The 14,131-nt window shown below is 42.5% G+C and overlaps 1 protein-coding gene across 1 annotated transcript in view; it reads right to left on the bottom strand.

The window, feature by feature from the left end:
- Positions 1-3,782: 3,782 nt before the first annotated feature.
- Msn (moesin) overlaps positions 3,783-14,131 on the bottom strand; it is a 74,542-nt gene continuing 64,193 nt past the window's right edge. The window contains exons 7-13 of the mRNA XM_052733145.1: positions 13,419-13,515; positions 11,092-11,255; positions 8,544-8,674; positions 8,162-8,322; positions 6,880-6,972; positions 6,299-6,523; positions 3,783-5,831 (exon numbers count right to left, since the gene is read on the bottom strand). Coding sequence (XP_052589105.1) covers positions 5,667-5,831; positions 6,299-6,523; positions 6,880-6,972; positions 8,162-8,322; positions 8,544-8,674; positions 11,092-11,255; positions 13,419-13,515 — 1,036 coding nt within the window. The 3' untranslated portion in view covers positions 3,783-5,666. The remainder of the gene's footprint in view (positions 5,832-6,298; positions 6,524-6,879; positions 6,973-8,161; positions 8,323-8,543; positions 8,675-11,091; positions 11,256-13,418; positions 13,516-14,131) is intronic.

Below are 14,131 nucleotides of genomic sequence, written 5' to 3'. Positions count from 1 at the left end.
TTCCTCTTGAAGTGATTTAAGTTTTCCCAGGCATGTGAATTTCATGGACTTCAGGTGATGTGTATTTCATTTTCTCAGAGAATTGTTTTAGTTGAGCCAGGCAACCAGATGCAATTCTAGGGTACATCAGCTAATTCAGCCTCTCTGGTGTCCAGTGCTTTGACTGTTTGCTGATGGAAAGCAGATGTGGGATTCTCTCCAGCCCCATTTTTGTTTATGTGCGGTCATTTCTTTCTAAAACTCAACGGAATCTCATGTTGCAATTTGTGAAGTCTATCAGTAACATTTCTTTCTCTGTTACTGCTGCACCCCCATTTTACCATTCAAAATATGAGTATCAAGCCATTGACAGTTGATTAAAGTGTGCTTATGGGCATGAGGACAGATGGAGGAATGACATCATGGCTCCCACTTCCCCATCTTCCAGATGGCACTTTGTAAGGACAGATACCAGCATTTCCTCTCAGACCACAGCTCGCTTGCTCTCTGCCTGGAACAAGCTCCATTTCTCTTAGACGTACACAATGAAGCTGGCTCCCTTCCTTCACTTGAGGATGCTGAGGCATTTTCAGAATTTCTTGTTGAAATTAAAACTTCAAGCATTAACTACACTTCCTGCTTCAAAAATTTTAATTAGACACAGCAAGAGAGCAGCCTGCTGACTTAGAGTTCTGACCTATTTTTGCATGAAATGACTCATTGTTGGGATTGTATTGAATGTTGGATTTCTGCTCTGTGTTTATTACCCATGCTGGATTTGTCTTCTGACGGTAAATGCAAAGGAGTCATATGCTCTAATACTACTGAAGGATTTTACCTGGATTACCAGGACTCTACCACTAATCAAATTTTTATATGCTGTACTTTTAAAATATAACTTGATTTTTAAATCAAAAAAGAATTAGACTACATATTCTCTTTTATGTTTCCTTGTTTTATACAACATAATATCTATGAGCTCACCCATATGTATGTTTCAGTAATACATTTACTTATATTCCTGAATGATATATTGTATAAATATGCTGGGATTTTGTTTATTCTCTTAATTCAAGTTTGAGATGTTTCCAGATAAACATTATTGCATATAATATTGCTGTGTTATTTGGCAGACACAAGCAGTCACTGTTTATCTACAGTGTACAAAATAACAAGTTTCATTATATTTTCATATATGCAGTTGGATTTTGCTCATGCTCACTATCCCACTACGCTCCTTCTCTCCCACTCATTTTTTCAGACTAAGTCACATCAGAGACTCATATGCAGTTGTAAGAAATAACAAAGAGGGGCTGGAGATGGCTCAGTAGGTCTAGAGTACTTGTTGCTCTCACAGGACACAGGTTCAGGACTCAATACCTACATGGCAGCTCACTCCCTTCTGTAACTTCAATTCCAGGGACACACATTTCGGTTCTCTAAGGGCAGTGGGCATGCACATGGTGCACAGACATACATGCAGGCAAAGCATTCACATACATAAAATAAAGCAGAATTATCTTTCAGAAAAAGAAACAACGGAGACACTAACTACATAGGCACTTTACTCAGGTCCATCTGGTGGTGGCATCCTATAAATTATCATGCATCACTGCCAAGATAATAACATTGAGACAGTTATGATCTTATAGCCACACCTACTTCTCACACAAGCTCTACTCTGCATACTTTCTACCCTATTCCTTTTTTCTGGTTATTTATTTACTTGTTTGTTTCTTTATTTAAGGAAAGTCTGAAACTCACTGTGTAACCCAGGCTGACCTCCTCCAGTGCTGCTGTTATAATGCTGTAGCCCCGTGGTCAGCTTTTCTACCTTGCTCCTTAACTACTGGAAACCACTAATCTATTCTTTACTTCTGTAGCACTGTCGTTCCTAGAATGGAGAACTTTTCAAAATATAAAAGTGTGAAACAGTAATTTGGAACAACACAAATGCAAGCCTGATATGATCCTTCGCATCTATGATAGTTGTACTTGGAAGACAGGGGTAGGATTTCCATAAATGGGAGGCCAGCCTGGTCTACATAGTAAGTTCCAGGACAATCTGGGCTGTGGTTTGAAAGCCTGTCTCAAACAAATGAACCAAAACAAACAAACAAAAAACCTCACTGCATTGTATTATCTTAGTTTTGGGGGCCAGTTTGTAGAGGTCGTTAAAATTCCTTGGTTCCTGCTCCATCTTCAAAGCCAGCAACATTACATCTTCATTTAGGTCACCCTCTCCATCTTTTAAGGGGTCTTGTGACCACACTAGAATGATCTGGATATTACAGCATCATGTCTAATCTCTCTATCTCAAAACCCTTAACCTAACCACACTCGTCTAGTCTTTTAACTTTATATTGCTCATTTCTTGAGGTGGAATTAAGGCCTCATGAATGCTAGAAAAGCATTCTACCACTGAACTGCATCCTTGGTCCTCTTCTCTCCTTGTCATTTTCCTTATTGGCACTTTTTGGTGAGCATACAACGAAATGGATTTCTTTGTGGTATTTTTATTCATCAATATACTTCGTTTTTATTCATCCCCCTCCTCCGGTGCACCTTGACACCCTTGCCTGCATTCCTTCACTTCCTCAAATAGTCCTCCTTCCTTCCTTTCTTTTTGTAAAAAAAGAGCTCTTAGTAGTTGAGGATTGCCTAGAACTCATTCCGTAGCCCGGGCCTGTCAAGGGTGTGATGCTTCTGCCCATGCCTCCTGAGTAGCTAGGATTACAAATCTGTGCCACTGAGCCTTGTTCCTTTTGATCTGAGGATTTGTTTGTTTGTTTGTTCTATATTTTGAGACAGTGTCAGAAAGCCCAAGCTGGCCTCAAACTCCATACATAATTGATAGTTTGCCTCAAAAGCTAAAACTTTTCTAATATTTGAAAAATTAGTCTCTAAAGGATTATATTTAGCAGACAAGTTGCCAAAGGATTGTTGTGAGAATTTAAAATGTGGGTGTGATAAGTTAATTTTCCTTCCAAATTTTTACTTCCCAAGATGGGAACAAGTGGGAATGTCAGGGCCAAGAAAGTCTAGAATGTTATCTGGACCTCAGTTTCTTCATCTACAACATGAAGATAGCCATATCTAAGCCAAGGAATTTACATGCTTTATAAACTCCAAAGTACCACATACTGTATCAGCCTTCATTCAACATCTTCCACCACCTTCTGTAACAAGACCCGAGATAGTTTCCCTGTCTTTTATTGGCAGTGCAGTAAAGGAAGAGAGGTAGGGAGCAAGAGGAGTCAGAAATCTTCCAGATAAGGAGGCAGAACAGGCTGACCCTCCCAGGGGTGTGCCAGAGATAAGGAGCCTAACCACGCTTGTTGGCACATGCCTGTAATCTCAGCACTGCGGAGACAAAAGCAAGAGGGCCTTGAAGTTAAGGCCAACCTGGGTTACATGGCCTCAAAGCTCCAATGCTCCACTGCCAAGAAAGTCTAGGAGTATCACCTGGTTAATACAGGTCCCGTAGCCACACCAAACAACTGGGTTGTGAGCCTTAGCCTTTACCAGCTGATCTGTCTCTCCAACCCATACCGGAAAACATGGCATGAAGTAGCACAAAAAGAACAGATCTGCCAGTTCCACCACACCTGTAACCTCAGGACCTCAGCTGGCTACTCTTGTTTCTGTGGTCTTTAAAGGCATGGCTTCCTATTAAAATGAAGATATCTACATTCCTCCTTCCACTAGAACTTAAATCAAAGTAAAATGAGATAAAAGACAGAAAGGGAGCCTGGGGACCAGAAACTACAGTGAAATACGCAGAAAGAAAGACCGAGTCACAATGAAGTCTTCCTAAATTTTATTGGCACTGAAATAGAACACAGATTGAGCATAAACCCCTCCAAAACAATTATTTAAAAAACAAAAATACACAAAAAAACCTGAATAAAAATTCTAACCTTTTCCCCAGTCTCTGTGGGGGTGGGTTATTGCCCGTAATGCAGCTAGATTGCCCCCACAATTCCAGGTTTGAATTTAGCCAATATAGGGCAGCTCACCAAGTGTCAATATAATTCACAGCAATGCATATAAGATTCCCCAAGGTGAAGTAGAAGGGGCATGGGCTGAGGGAGGCTCTGGGCTAGGGGTACTGCATGGAGGGACAATACAGCCTTTGGGGGACTGAACCCTGGGGAAAAGGCAAACAGGAACAATAAAATCAAATATTAAGTACATTTTAAATGGATTGTATGACCTATAGTGACAGGTAAATCACTAATACTGAAGTCTTCTTACACATTGTTTTTGGCAAAATATCATTTTCTAATATAGTACATACTTCCCAGACATGGGGTTGGGGGTAGTAAAAATAATGAAGCTAAAATAATCCTGTCCCAAGACTAGTATCTCTAATAGTGCATTAGCAAAAAAAAGTCAAAATCAATATCGAGTTAGATATCACTAGAATATATAATACTGGTAAAAATTAGAAGAGCACACTTGTGACACAGAGGAGGAAGCAGCTGCTCCAAAGTGGAGAAAAGGGTGTGGGGGTGTGAAGGGACAAGACCGGAATAGCCAGCAGCTTTCCATATGTAGCTCCAAGGGACAGCACAACTAGGGATGAGACCTGGGTTAGAGGGTTGTCAGAAGCAGGGCCCACTCACCACTTTGGACTTGGTAAGATGAGGAAGGATTACTGGGTGACTGAAAGACAAGAGCTACTCTTACTTGTCATGATGTGTGTCTGTGAAGCAGGAACAGTGGGCCAATTAGCTCTGGGGTGGGGGAAAGAGGAGTTTAGAACTCCTGGCAGGGAAAATACTAAAGCCAGGTATAAACATTTCTCCCTTTGTGGCAAGAGCTTCAAATGCAACTGGCTAGGTTTAGGGTTACTCGTCCTCTCTGTCCTAGCTGGAAGAGATCCATCTGGAGACTGAGAGGACAGGGACAGATTCGAAGATGGAACCAGGAACATGAGCTAACATGGGGGTAGCCCTACCCATGGCCCTAACTTGATAGAAGAAAGGCTCCCAAGATGCACAGTGGCAAGAGACTTTCTAGGTTGTTAGAATGCACTGTTTCCTTCATCCCTTTACTCCTCCTTGATTAGAAACTGGGTCCCTAAACACAGGGACAAGGCTTATTGGGACTGAATTTGTAATAGGCCCAATATGGGAGGTAGAAGAAATCACTGCAAAGCCTAAATAACTCTAAAAGGGATGGACATTAAGAGGCCAAATCCTAGCTCAGTTGACATACTAAATGATAGAGGCAAGGCCTTAATTCTGTCCCTAAACCACACAACACCCTAACTTTGCAAATGATAGGATTCAGAAGAAAAAGGCAAGGGATGGGAGCTAGCTATCATCCTATTTCACACTTGCGTCCCAGAGGAAAACAGGAAGTGTGGGTGGGGAGTGCTTGTCAAATCAAAAGGAGTGAGCCTCTGAGCTGGGGCAGTACGATCTATTCTAGAAAGCTAAGTTGACTATGACAGAGAAGGAGAAGGAGACTCCATTGGCACCACAGTGGGCCGTTTGTTTGCCCAGGGATCTGAGTGGGGAGACGGAAGGGCTAAATTTGGTCCCATGGCTATACTGAATGCTTGGCATGGCTCCAGGGCTTTTCTAGTTAGTGGCTCCAGCACAGTGTTAGTTAGGCAAAACTACAGGAGTGTGGGGACAAGGCAGAAGGAGGAGGGGTCCCTAAAAGCTGAATGCCCACTACATGGACTCAAACTCATCAATACGCTGTTTGGTATTGCCCTGGCGGATCTGGCGCAGCGTCTTGTATTTGTCTCGTCCCAGTCGCATGTTCTCAGCATGGATCATGTCATTGGCAGTCTTCTTGGACTCATCTCGGGCATTGGCCAGCTCTGAAGTAAGGGCCTGTGAGGATGCAAGAGGTCAGGTGTCAATGGCTTCCTCTCATTTCAGTTCCACTTCTTTGATCAGATTTCTCTTCTGTTTTATTTTTCTCTCCTCTTTCCAACCCACATAAACCATACGCACATGCACACTCACGAGCATTCGCCACATACACACAGTGTAGGATGGATTAATGATGGCTATCCCTTGAGGGTAGAACAATCAGAATAATATTCCAAATATTCAAGTAGTAATCTAGTTAGCTAGATATTTCCTGAATATAAGAAGGGAGCAGGAAGTAGAAGTGAGCTAAATGATGTGCTCTCGGGTGTGATTAGTGAGAGAAATTGTCTTCCCTTCAAGTTTCCATAGTCCTAGACTCCTACTCATCACTGGCACAGGCTACAGCTTGTACACCCTAGCTCTAAAGGTCATGAGCTATTAAGTCATTATGCAGTCTCCTTGACCTGTTGGCCCTGCCTGGATACCTTAAGATGCTTCTGCACACGCTCATTCTTCTCTGCCTCAGTGGTACGTTCCTCTTCACTGCGGTCCTTGGCCATAGCATCAGCCCGCAGGTCAGCGCTGGCCTCTGCCCCATTCTCATCCTGTTCATCCTGTTCATTCTCAGCAGGCTCTGCCACGTGAGGGGTACTCATGGCAGTCTTCAGCTCAGCACGAGTCTTCTCCAAGTCCTCCTGGACCATTTGGGCCTGTCCAGTGACAGAAAGAGAAGGACCGGCAGTCAGATCAGGTAACTTGTGGTAACCTAACCACACCTAGAAAGACATGTCTAGTAAGAGACCAGTTAGGACAAATGGTTTTATTAGCTTGATCCTGAGATTTTTTTAATTGAAAATAAGAGTGATTGTATCAACTTCCCACGGGTATTGGGAAATTCTAAAGTATTTGAGAAACCTTTGAGCATCTTCTCCCATAAAAACTGTAAAAAAAAAAAAAGTGTTTGTCTAAAAAGCGGGGAGTCTGAATCTAAGAAATGTAAGAATTGGAATATACACATATAGCACACTCTTTCCCACAATGCTTTGCTCTGGATTCTGTGTCTCACCTTTTGCTGCCATTCCACAGCTTCACTCTCCTTCTTCTTCCGGGCCATCTCCAACTGAGAGATCCGTGATGTCAGCTCTGCCATTTCTGAAGCCTGTAAGCATATTAGAAGCCTGTAAGGGCTTGACATTTGGGTTTTCAGAGGCCAGATGCCTGTAACCCCAGTTCCTCTGTGGACCTGGCAGGTAATTGGCTGTTCCATTTCTTGTTGCCCTAGTGACTCTTAACCAAATTACTCCACCCTTTACACCTTCATAAGTCACAGCTCCCCTCCTGGACTCCAGGCCTCCTTAAGGCAGACAAGTGGTCATCTCTGGCCCTCTTCTTTCCCTCGTCCCCTCTTAATGTCGCCAAATGTACATGCAGTGAGGCCTCAGCAAAGCTTGGAAGTCAGTGCCTGAAGTAGCAAATGCTTCACTGCCGTCCTAGGACTCCACCAAGATTGCTACCAGAACAAATAAATAGTAATATCACAAGGCAATTTATACAATGGGAAAAGTTTATACATCTGCTTATCCCTTGAGCAAATTCCTCATGGCATCTTTTTCCTGAGAGATACTAGCACACCAATATTACAAGGGAAGGGACTATATTAAGGAACTTTGGCCCTAGATTCTTAACTTCCAAGTCACAGAACCCTAGTTTTGTACATGATGTCAGGGAGGGAATCTTTCTGATAGAGACAGAAAGGGTTGTAATCCTTCATCAAACACAGCTGTAACCTTTGACAAGTCTCTCAGCCTCCATGATTCTCAAGTTGCTTGTCTAGTGTCATTATTCTGTATGGGGTTTAATTCCATAGGGCTACTAGGAAAGAAACAGAAGAAAGCAAGGAAAGAGGAAATGTGGCTAAAGCAACATGTGATAAATACTCTTCCTTTTCCTTTCTTAGGTCAGATCACTATTAAGAAAGTAAATAAGCCGGGCAGTGGTAGCGAATGCCTTTAATCCCAGCACTTAGGAGGCAGAGCCAGGCAGATCTCTGTGAGTTCAAGGCCAGCCTGGTCTACAGAATGAGATCCAGGACAGGCATCAAAACTACAAAGAGAAATCCTGTCTTGAAAAAGAAAAAAAAAAAGAAAGTAAATAAAATTCAAGGGCTACGGAAGACTGTGGGTCGTACTAGTGATACTTTAGCTTGCTTTTGAATGAACTTTTGGAGACCTTTGAGATACAAAGAAGCTAGAAAGACGCCGTTACACAGGCAAAGGAATTTATAAACCCATAGGGGGCCAAACAAGAAAAACGCAGGCACACAACCCCAGCCCAGGATGTCACTTTACCAGCTGTTCCTGGGTCTTCTTCTGGTCCCGAGAAGCCTGCAGCAGGGCCTCCTTGGCTTCTTCAGCTTCTTGGCGCTCCTTGGCCAGTTTTTCAGCCTCACTCTGGGCCCGTTTCCGTTCCTGCTCAAGTTCTAGGGCCCTGCGGGTCTGTTCTTCCAGTTCTAGTAGAAAAGGAGAAAGTTGATGGAGGGCTTACAGATGCAGATGGCCTACTAACTTGCTTCCTGGGAAATCTCCCCTTCAGAGCACAGTAGTTCCAAGAACTTTCCTTGATAAATTCCTGATCTACTCCATGGCCACACCTGGCCTACGTCTTGTTCTGCAGTTTGGGACGGAAAAGGTTCTGGGGAAACTCAGCCTCCACAGTGACTCCAAGCCTCACCTTGCTGAGCCTTCTTAGTCTGCTCCTCGATCTGCTTCAGCTTCTCCATCAGCTCTTCCTTCTCCCGTTCAATCTTCTCCTTCTCTTTCTCTGCAAGCTCACGCTTCTTCTTCTCGTTTTCCAGCAGGGCCCTAGAACAGCGAAGGAAGGATGTTAGCAGACTAGCAAGGTTGCATGGAATCTGGAGGAAATCCAGGACCTGTGTCTGTTAGTCCCCACCCTCCCAACATAAGGCAGAACTTGTGAACAAGGAACACTCTCCATTTCGTCCATAATCTAATCATCATCACATCATTGCCCTGCATAGATTTCCATGCTCAGTCCATTTACCTGGAATTCGTGAGACCGAAACGGGAATGCTGGTACTGCAGGTAACCAACTAGATTAGATGGCTTTGCTCTTGTTCTCAACCTTCCATCTGGAAAATGATTGACTAACTTTTGCACTCAGCCTTGTAGCTTTATAGCAAGGCAAATTGGCCTGTTTTGCTTCAAGTCTACAGCTAGGGCTAACTTTGCTTGCCTTAAACCCTAGCTTCAGGTTCCCTTTACAGACTTTGCTGCCGATAGAGAATACGTATTTGCTTTTTCTGGCCTCGCTACCTATTTAAGGAAGCATTTTTAAAGAAGACTTTATTCATTTTCATTTTATGTGTGTTTTTCCTGTGTGCATATAAGTGTACAACATGCACGCAGTACCCACGGAGTCTAGAAGAAGGCACCAGATCCCCTAGAAGTAGAGTTAGATGGTTGAAGCTGCCAGGTGGGTGCCGGGAACCGAACCTGGGTTTTCTGCCAGAGCAGCAAGTGCTCTTAACTGCGGAGCCATCCCTCCACTCACTAGGAAGCATACTAAGACCTTGGCTACATGTCTTCACTCTTAGACCTTTCAGAATACTTGGCACACACTTTTTCATAGTACCTTTCACTACTGCATATGCTGAGCAATGTGTTTAGTTTATCTGTCTTCTCCCACTAGAATGATAAGTGATGGTGATGCATGCCTTTAATTCCAGCACTTGGGAGGCAGGGGCAGGCAGATCTCTAAGTTCAAGGCCAGCCTGGTCTACAGAGTGAGTTCCAGGACCATCAGTGCTACATAGAGAAACACTGTCTTTAAAAAAAAAAAAAAAACATTCTCCTACAAGAATGACAGCTTCATAAGATGAGGAATGTTTCACCATTTTTTCACTGCTCAATAAATATTTAAGGGAATGAATGACATAGCTTTTGTACCTCAAGACTATGTAAGTAAGACAGTGTGAGCATATACGTATATGTATTTCCTTCATTCTCTTTCTTACTAGATTGTGAGGTCCTACAGGGTATGTTCTAGTTTAGTAAACTGCTCCCAAAATCATGGCAATTTTTTCTCTTAATAAATGAGAACTCTGGGCTGTCAAAATAGCTCAGTGATAGAGTACTTGCCTGACATTCACAGGACTTTGAGTCCAAACCTGTGTTGAGGAGAAAAGTCAACCTTAGTTGTGTGTGTGTGTGTGTGTGTGTGTGTGTGTGTGTGTGTGTGTGTGTGTCAAACAGATACACATACACAGACATACACATTTACACATATATATATACATATATACATATACATATACACACACACATAATTAAGGTTGACACACAAATATATATCTATATGTATTAGAACCAGATTCTAGGTGAGAAAAAAATACATGCTCATTTTTATTTTTATTTTCATTATTTAAGACAGGGTCTTACTATTCATTCCTGACTGGCCTTGAACTTGCAGGACCTTTGTGGAAGTGTAAACGTCTATAGCCACTTTGGAAACCAATATGGTGGTTTCTCAGAAAATTGGAATCGATCTACCTCAAGACCCAGCTATACCTATCTTGAACATATACACAAAGGATGCTCCATCCTATCACAAGGACACTTCCTTAACTATCTTCATAGCAGCTTTATTTGTAACAGCCAGAACCTGGAAACAACCAAAATGTCTCTCAACTAAAGAATGGATAAAGAAGATGTGACACATTTACACAATGGAGTATTACTTAGCTGTTAAAAACAATGACATCATGAAATTTGAAGGAAAATGGATGGAACTAGAAAAAAAAATCATCCCGAGTGAGGTAACCCAGATCCAGAAAGACAAAAATTGTATGTACTCATTCGTAAGTGGCTATTAGCTGTAAAGGAAAGGAAAACTATGCTACAATCCACAGACCCAGAGAAGCTAAGTAACAAGGAGAACTCAAGGGGGTATGCTTGGATCTCCATGGGAAGAGGAAAGAGAACAGATTTCTCAGGTAGACTGGGGGTGGGTGGGGAGGCGATAGAGGGGGAGAGTACTGGAAGAGGTTCCTCCCTCCTGTAACCTTTGAAAGCCTACACTTCTGATGCCTGTTTTTAAGAAGCAAAAATGTCTGAGCTGAAACTGAATACATGAGGTTTCCTCCCCTCCACAGTTCACAAGTCCTGGTCTTGGGCTGATTTGACGCCCTAAGTCGTCTAGGAACCTCTTAGCAAGTTCCTTACCACAGCAGTCGTCCTAACTCCAACACTCTAGCACCTACCGCTCCATCTGCTTCTGGTGCTTCTCCTCCCGGGCCTGTGCCTTCATCTGCTGAACCTCAATGGTGTCAGGCTTTCGCCGACGCATGTACAGCTCATGATTCCCCATGCACAGGGCCAAGATCCTCTTGTTAATCCGAAGCCGGGGAGCATAGAACACAAAGTCCTGGAGGGAAATCAGCAGTTGAGTCTTTAGGGCTGACAAGATGGCTCACATAAGTCCTCGAGCAAACCCATACATGCACATACACACCAGTAATAAAATAATAAATTTTTAAAAATTTGAACTCTTGAGGAAAAGGTGAAAGCGACCTTCTGGCTTCTGTAAAGCTAAAGTCAAAAGTACTGGAAAGACTGTACAATCCAATCATTTGCATTCAAGTGGGAATACTAGTTACCAGAGTAAGGAAATGATTTTTCCCAGAGTCGGTTGTCAGGGTACTGGCAGACTAGAGACTAGAACCCATGATTCTTATCTTAAACACTGGTGCTCTTTTCTCCAATTCTGGCCATGAAAAGCAGCCAGGGGCCAGCAAGATGGATGGCTCAGGAAGTAAAGGTGCCTGGACCAAGCCTGACCATAAGTGTGATGCCCGAAAACAGCATAGAGAAAGAAAACCAATTCTAGCAAGCTGTCCTCTGAACTCCACATGTGTGTGCATCATGGGATGCTTATCCTTCCACCCCTCCACACAAAATAAACATGGAAAACTGAAAAAGAAATCTTTTTAATAAAGCACCCTAAAATACTTCATCAGAAGTGTCTTTTTCTGCTACAGTATTTTTTTTCAGTTTTCAAAGTAAGTTTATTATTGATTCACAGGTGGGAGCTTAAGAGGGCCATGACCTCGGGTTAAGCCAATATGGAAGTCAGCCACATGGCGGGGAGATCGTTACACAAAGTGTGAAAAGGCCCAAAGCCCCAGAGAAAGCATACTTAGATTCTGGTCAGCATTTGAAACAAAACCACCGACAAGAAGAAAAGGGAGGAGTTATGTTTTTCCGCGTCAGGATACAGTACGATAAGCACATCCAACAGAACCTCACGGCAACCAATAAGAACTAAACTATGGGGTAGGAACTCAGGGAAGGACAAGGACACTATCTCAGGGAAGAGATAAGTATTCCTACTACTTCTTTACCTTAGCTTAAGGTGACTGACTGGCCCGACTGGATCAACTCTTAAGGGAGCAGACAATGTCACGTGTCTCTACCTAGACGTCTAACTAGAGTTCTCAAATGAATGTAAAAGGGCCTCCTATAAGATAGGTAATACGCTAGTCAATAGGTACATCATGGGTGTCTACACCATTTCTATAATCTCTAAAGTGTGTTCTAGTTATAAGAAAGCAAGATGTAAGTGCACAAATATCTGAATTTCTTAAATATCAAATATCTTGATTGTTACTTGTTTAAAAAAGCCTTTGATTTCATCTGGCTTTTTATTTTATGGAGAACTACACACATGAGCATTTTACCTCCATCACGCCAACCTAATTGTGTGCCTCCCCAAAATTCATGATCTCTTTTTAATTATTATTATCACATACTAAATAAATTAACAAATTAAATGTAATAATAAAAAGGTACATTTTAGAGGATATGGTAATAGACGTATGTAATTCTAGCACTGAGGGACTGAAGCCTGAGGGTTACTTTAAGTTATGGCCAGGCTGGGCTAGAGTAAAACTTTGTCTTAAAAACTGATGGGTAAAGAAATACGTATAAAGTAAATATTTAATCTTTTTTTTTTTTTTTTTGATTTTTCGAGACAGGGTTTCTCTGTGTAGCTTTGCGCCTTTCCTGGAACTCACTTGGTAGCCCAGGCTGGCCTCGAACTCACAGAGATCCGCCTGGCTCTGCCTCCCGAGTGCTGGGATTAAAGGCGTGCGCCACCACCGCCCGGCTTAATCTTCTTTTATAAAACATTTTACAAGGTAAATTTGTAATGTCACCTTTGGATTTGAACTTCTGGCTCTGCCTTTTTTCCACAACTAACCATGAGCCAAGTACACGTGAAGAGTCCATTTTGGGGACTCAGGACAGTGGGGTAATGGCAAGGCAGTGGCGTGTAAGGCTGCCTGCAGCTCACCTCACTCACGAAGGGGGGTGGATAATAGGAACCAAATAAAGGATACCGCCTGACATTTCTCAGCATCAGCTTCCTCCGACATTTTGCTTTCCATTTGTACCTTCTTGTTCTGTTGTGTACAAGTTATACACCACAGAAAATGGACAGACAGACAAATCCAGCAGCGTGTTTGTTCTGAAAATTATCGAAGCCTTGGCCCAAACCCATCAAGCACAGTCAGGAGGAGGAGTCACCTACCGGGGCTTTTTTGTCAATAGGCTTGATGACAAACTTCTTATCATTGAAGGAGATATTCCTGATTTCACTCCAAGGAAAGCCAATCTTAGGAGTCAGTCTGTAGAAACACAGGCCAGCAACATCATGACAAAGACAAAGCAAGAAGGAAACGGATCTAATACCTTCTCCAGCACCAATCCCACTCTATCCCCTACCACAAACTTCTCCCTTGAGGAGACAGAGCTACTGTCAACTCGGCTACTGGGATTCCTTATTGCCCTTTGCTTTGTTCCATTTGGGGTTGGAGCAAATACCTTGTAAGAACCTTCCAGAGGATCTGCAGTACTATTTCACTGAAAACCTTCTATACAAAATCATTAACTTTGGGAAGATAGAATGAACTCTAAGATTCAGGTGGTAAATGGAAGAATAATCTAATGATTTCATCCTTACCAAGAGCAGACCAAGGGCGGGGGGAATAAACAAGAAAGACAGCACTACAGCAAGACTTCTAGGCCAAAAGTCAATCGTAACATGAGATTGAACTTTATGAACCGTCACAAGATAGACTCTAGGTCAGCACTGTCCAAAAATTGTAAGGGTCACATTTATAAATTTCCTAGTAGCTATAGGAAAATGGATAAAAAGGAAGTATGATGACCTAATTGTAAAGGCTTGATTAACTCTATAGGTCCTAATACTCACTATCATTTGAGCATATAAATCAACATTTA

Source organism: Peromyscus californicus, unplaced genomic scaffold, assembly GCF_007827085.1.
Source record: "Peromyscus californicus insignis strain IS unplaced genomic scaffold, ASM782708v3 Scaffold_10__1_contigs__length_136768540, whole genome shotgun sequence".
NCBI lineage: Eukaryota > Metazoa > Chordata > Mammalia > Rodentia > Cricetidae > Peromyscus > Peromyscus californicus.
This window is presented reverse-complemented; position numbering and strand designations above follow the sequence as displayed.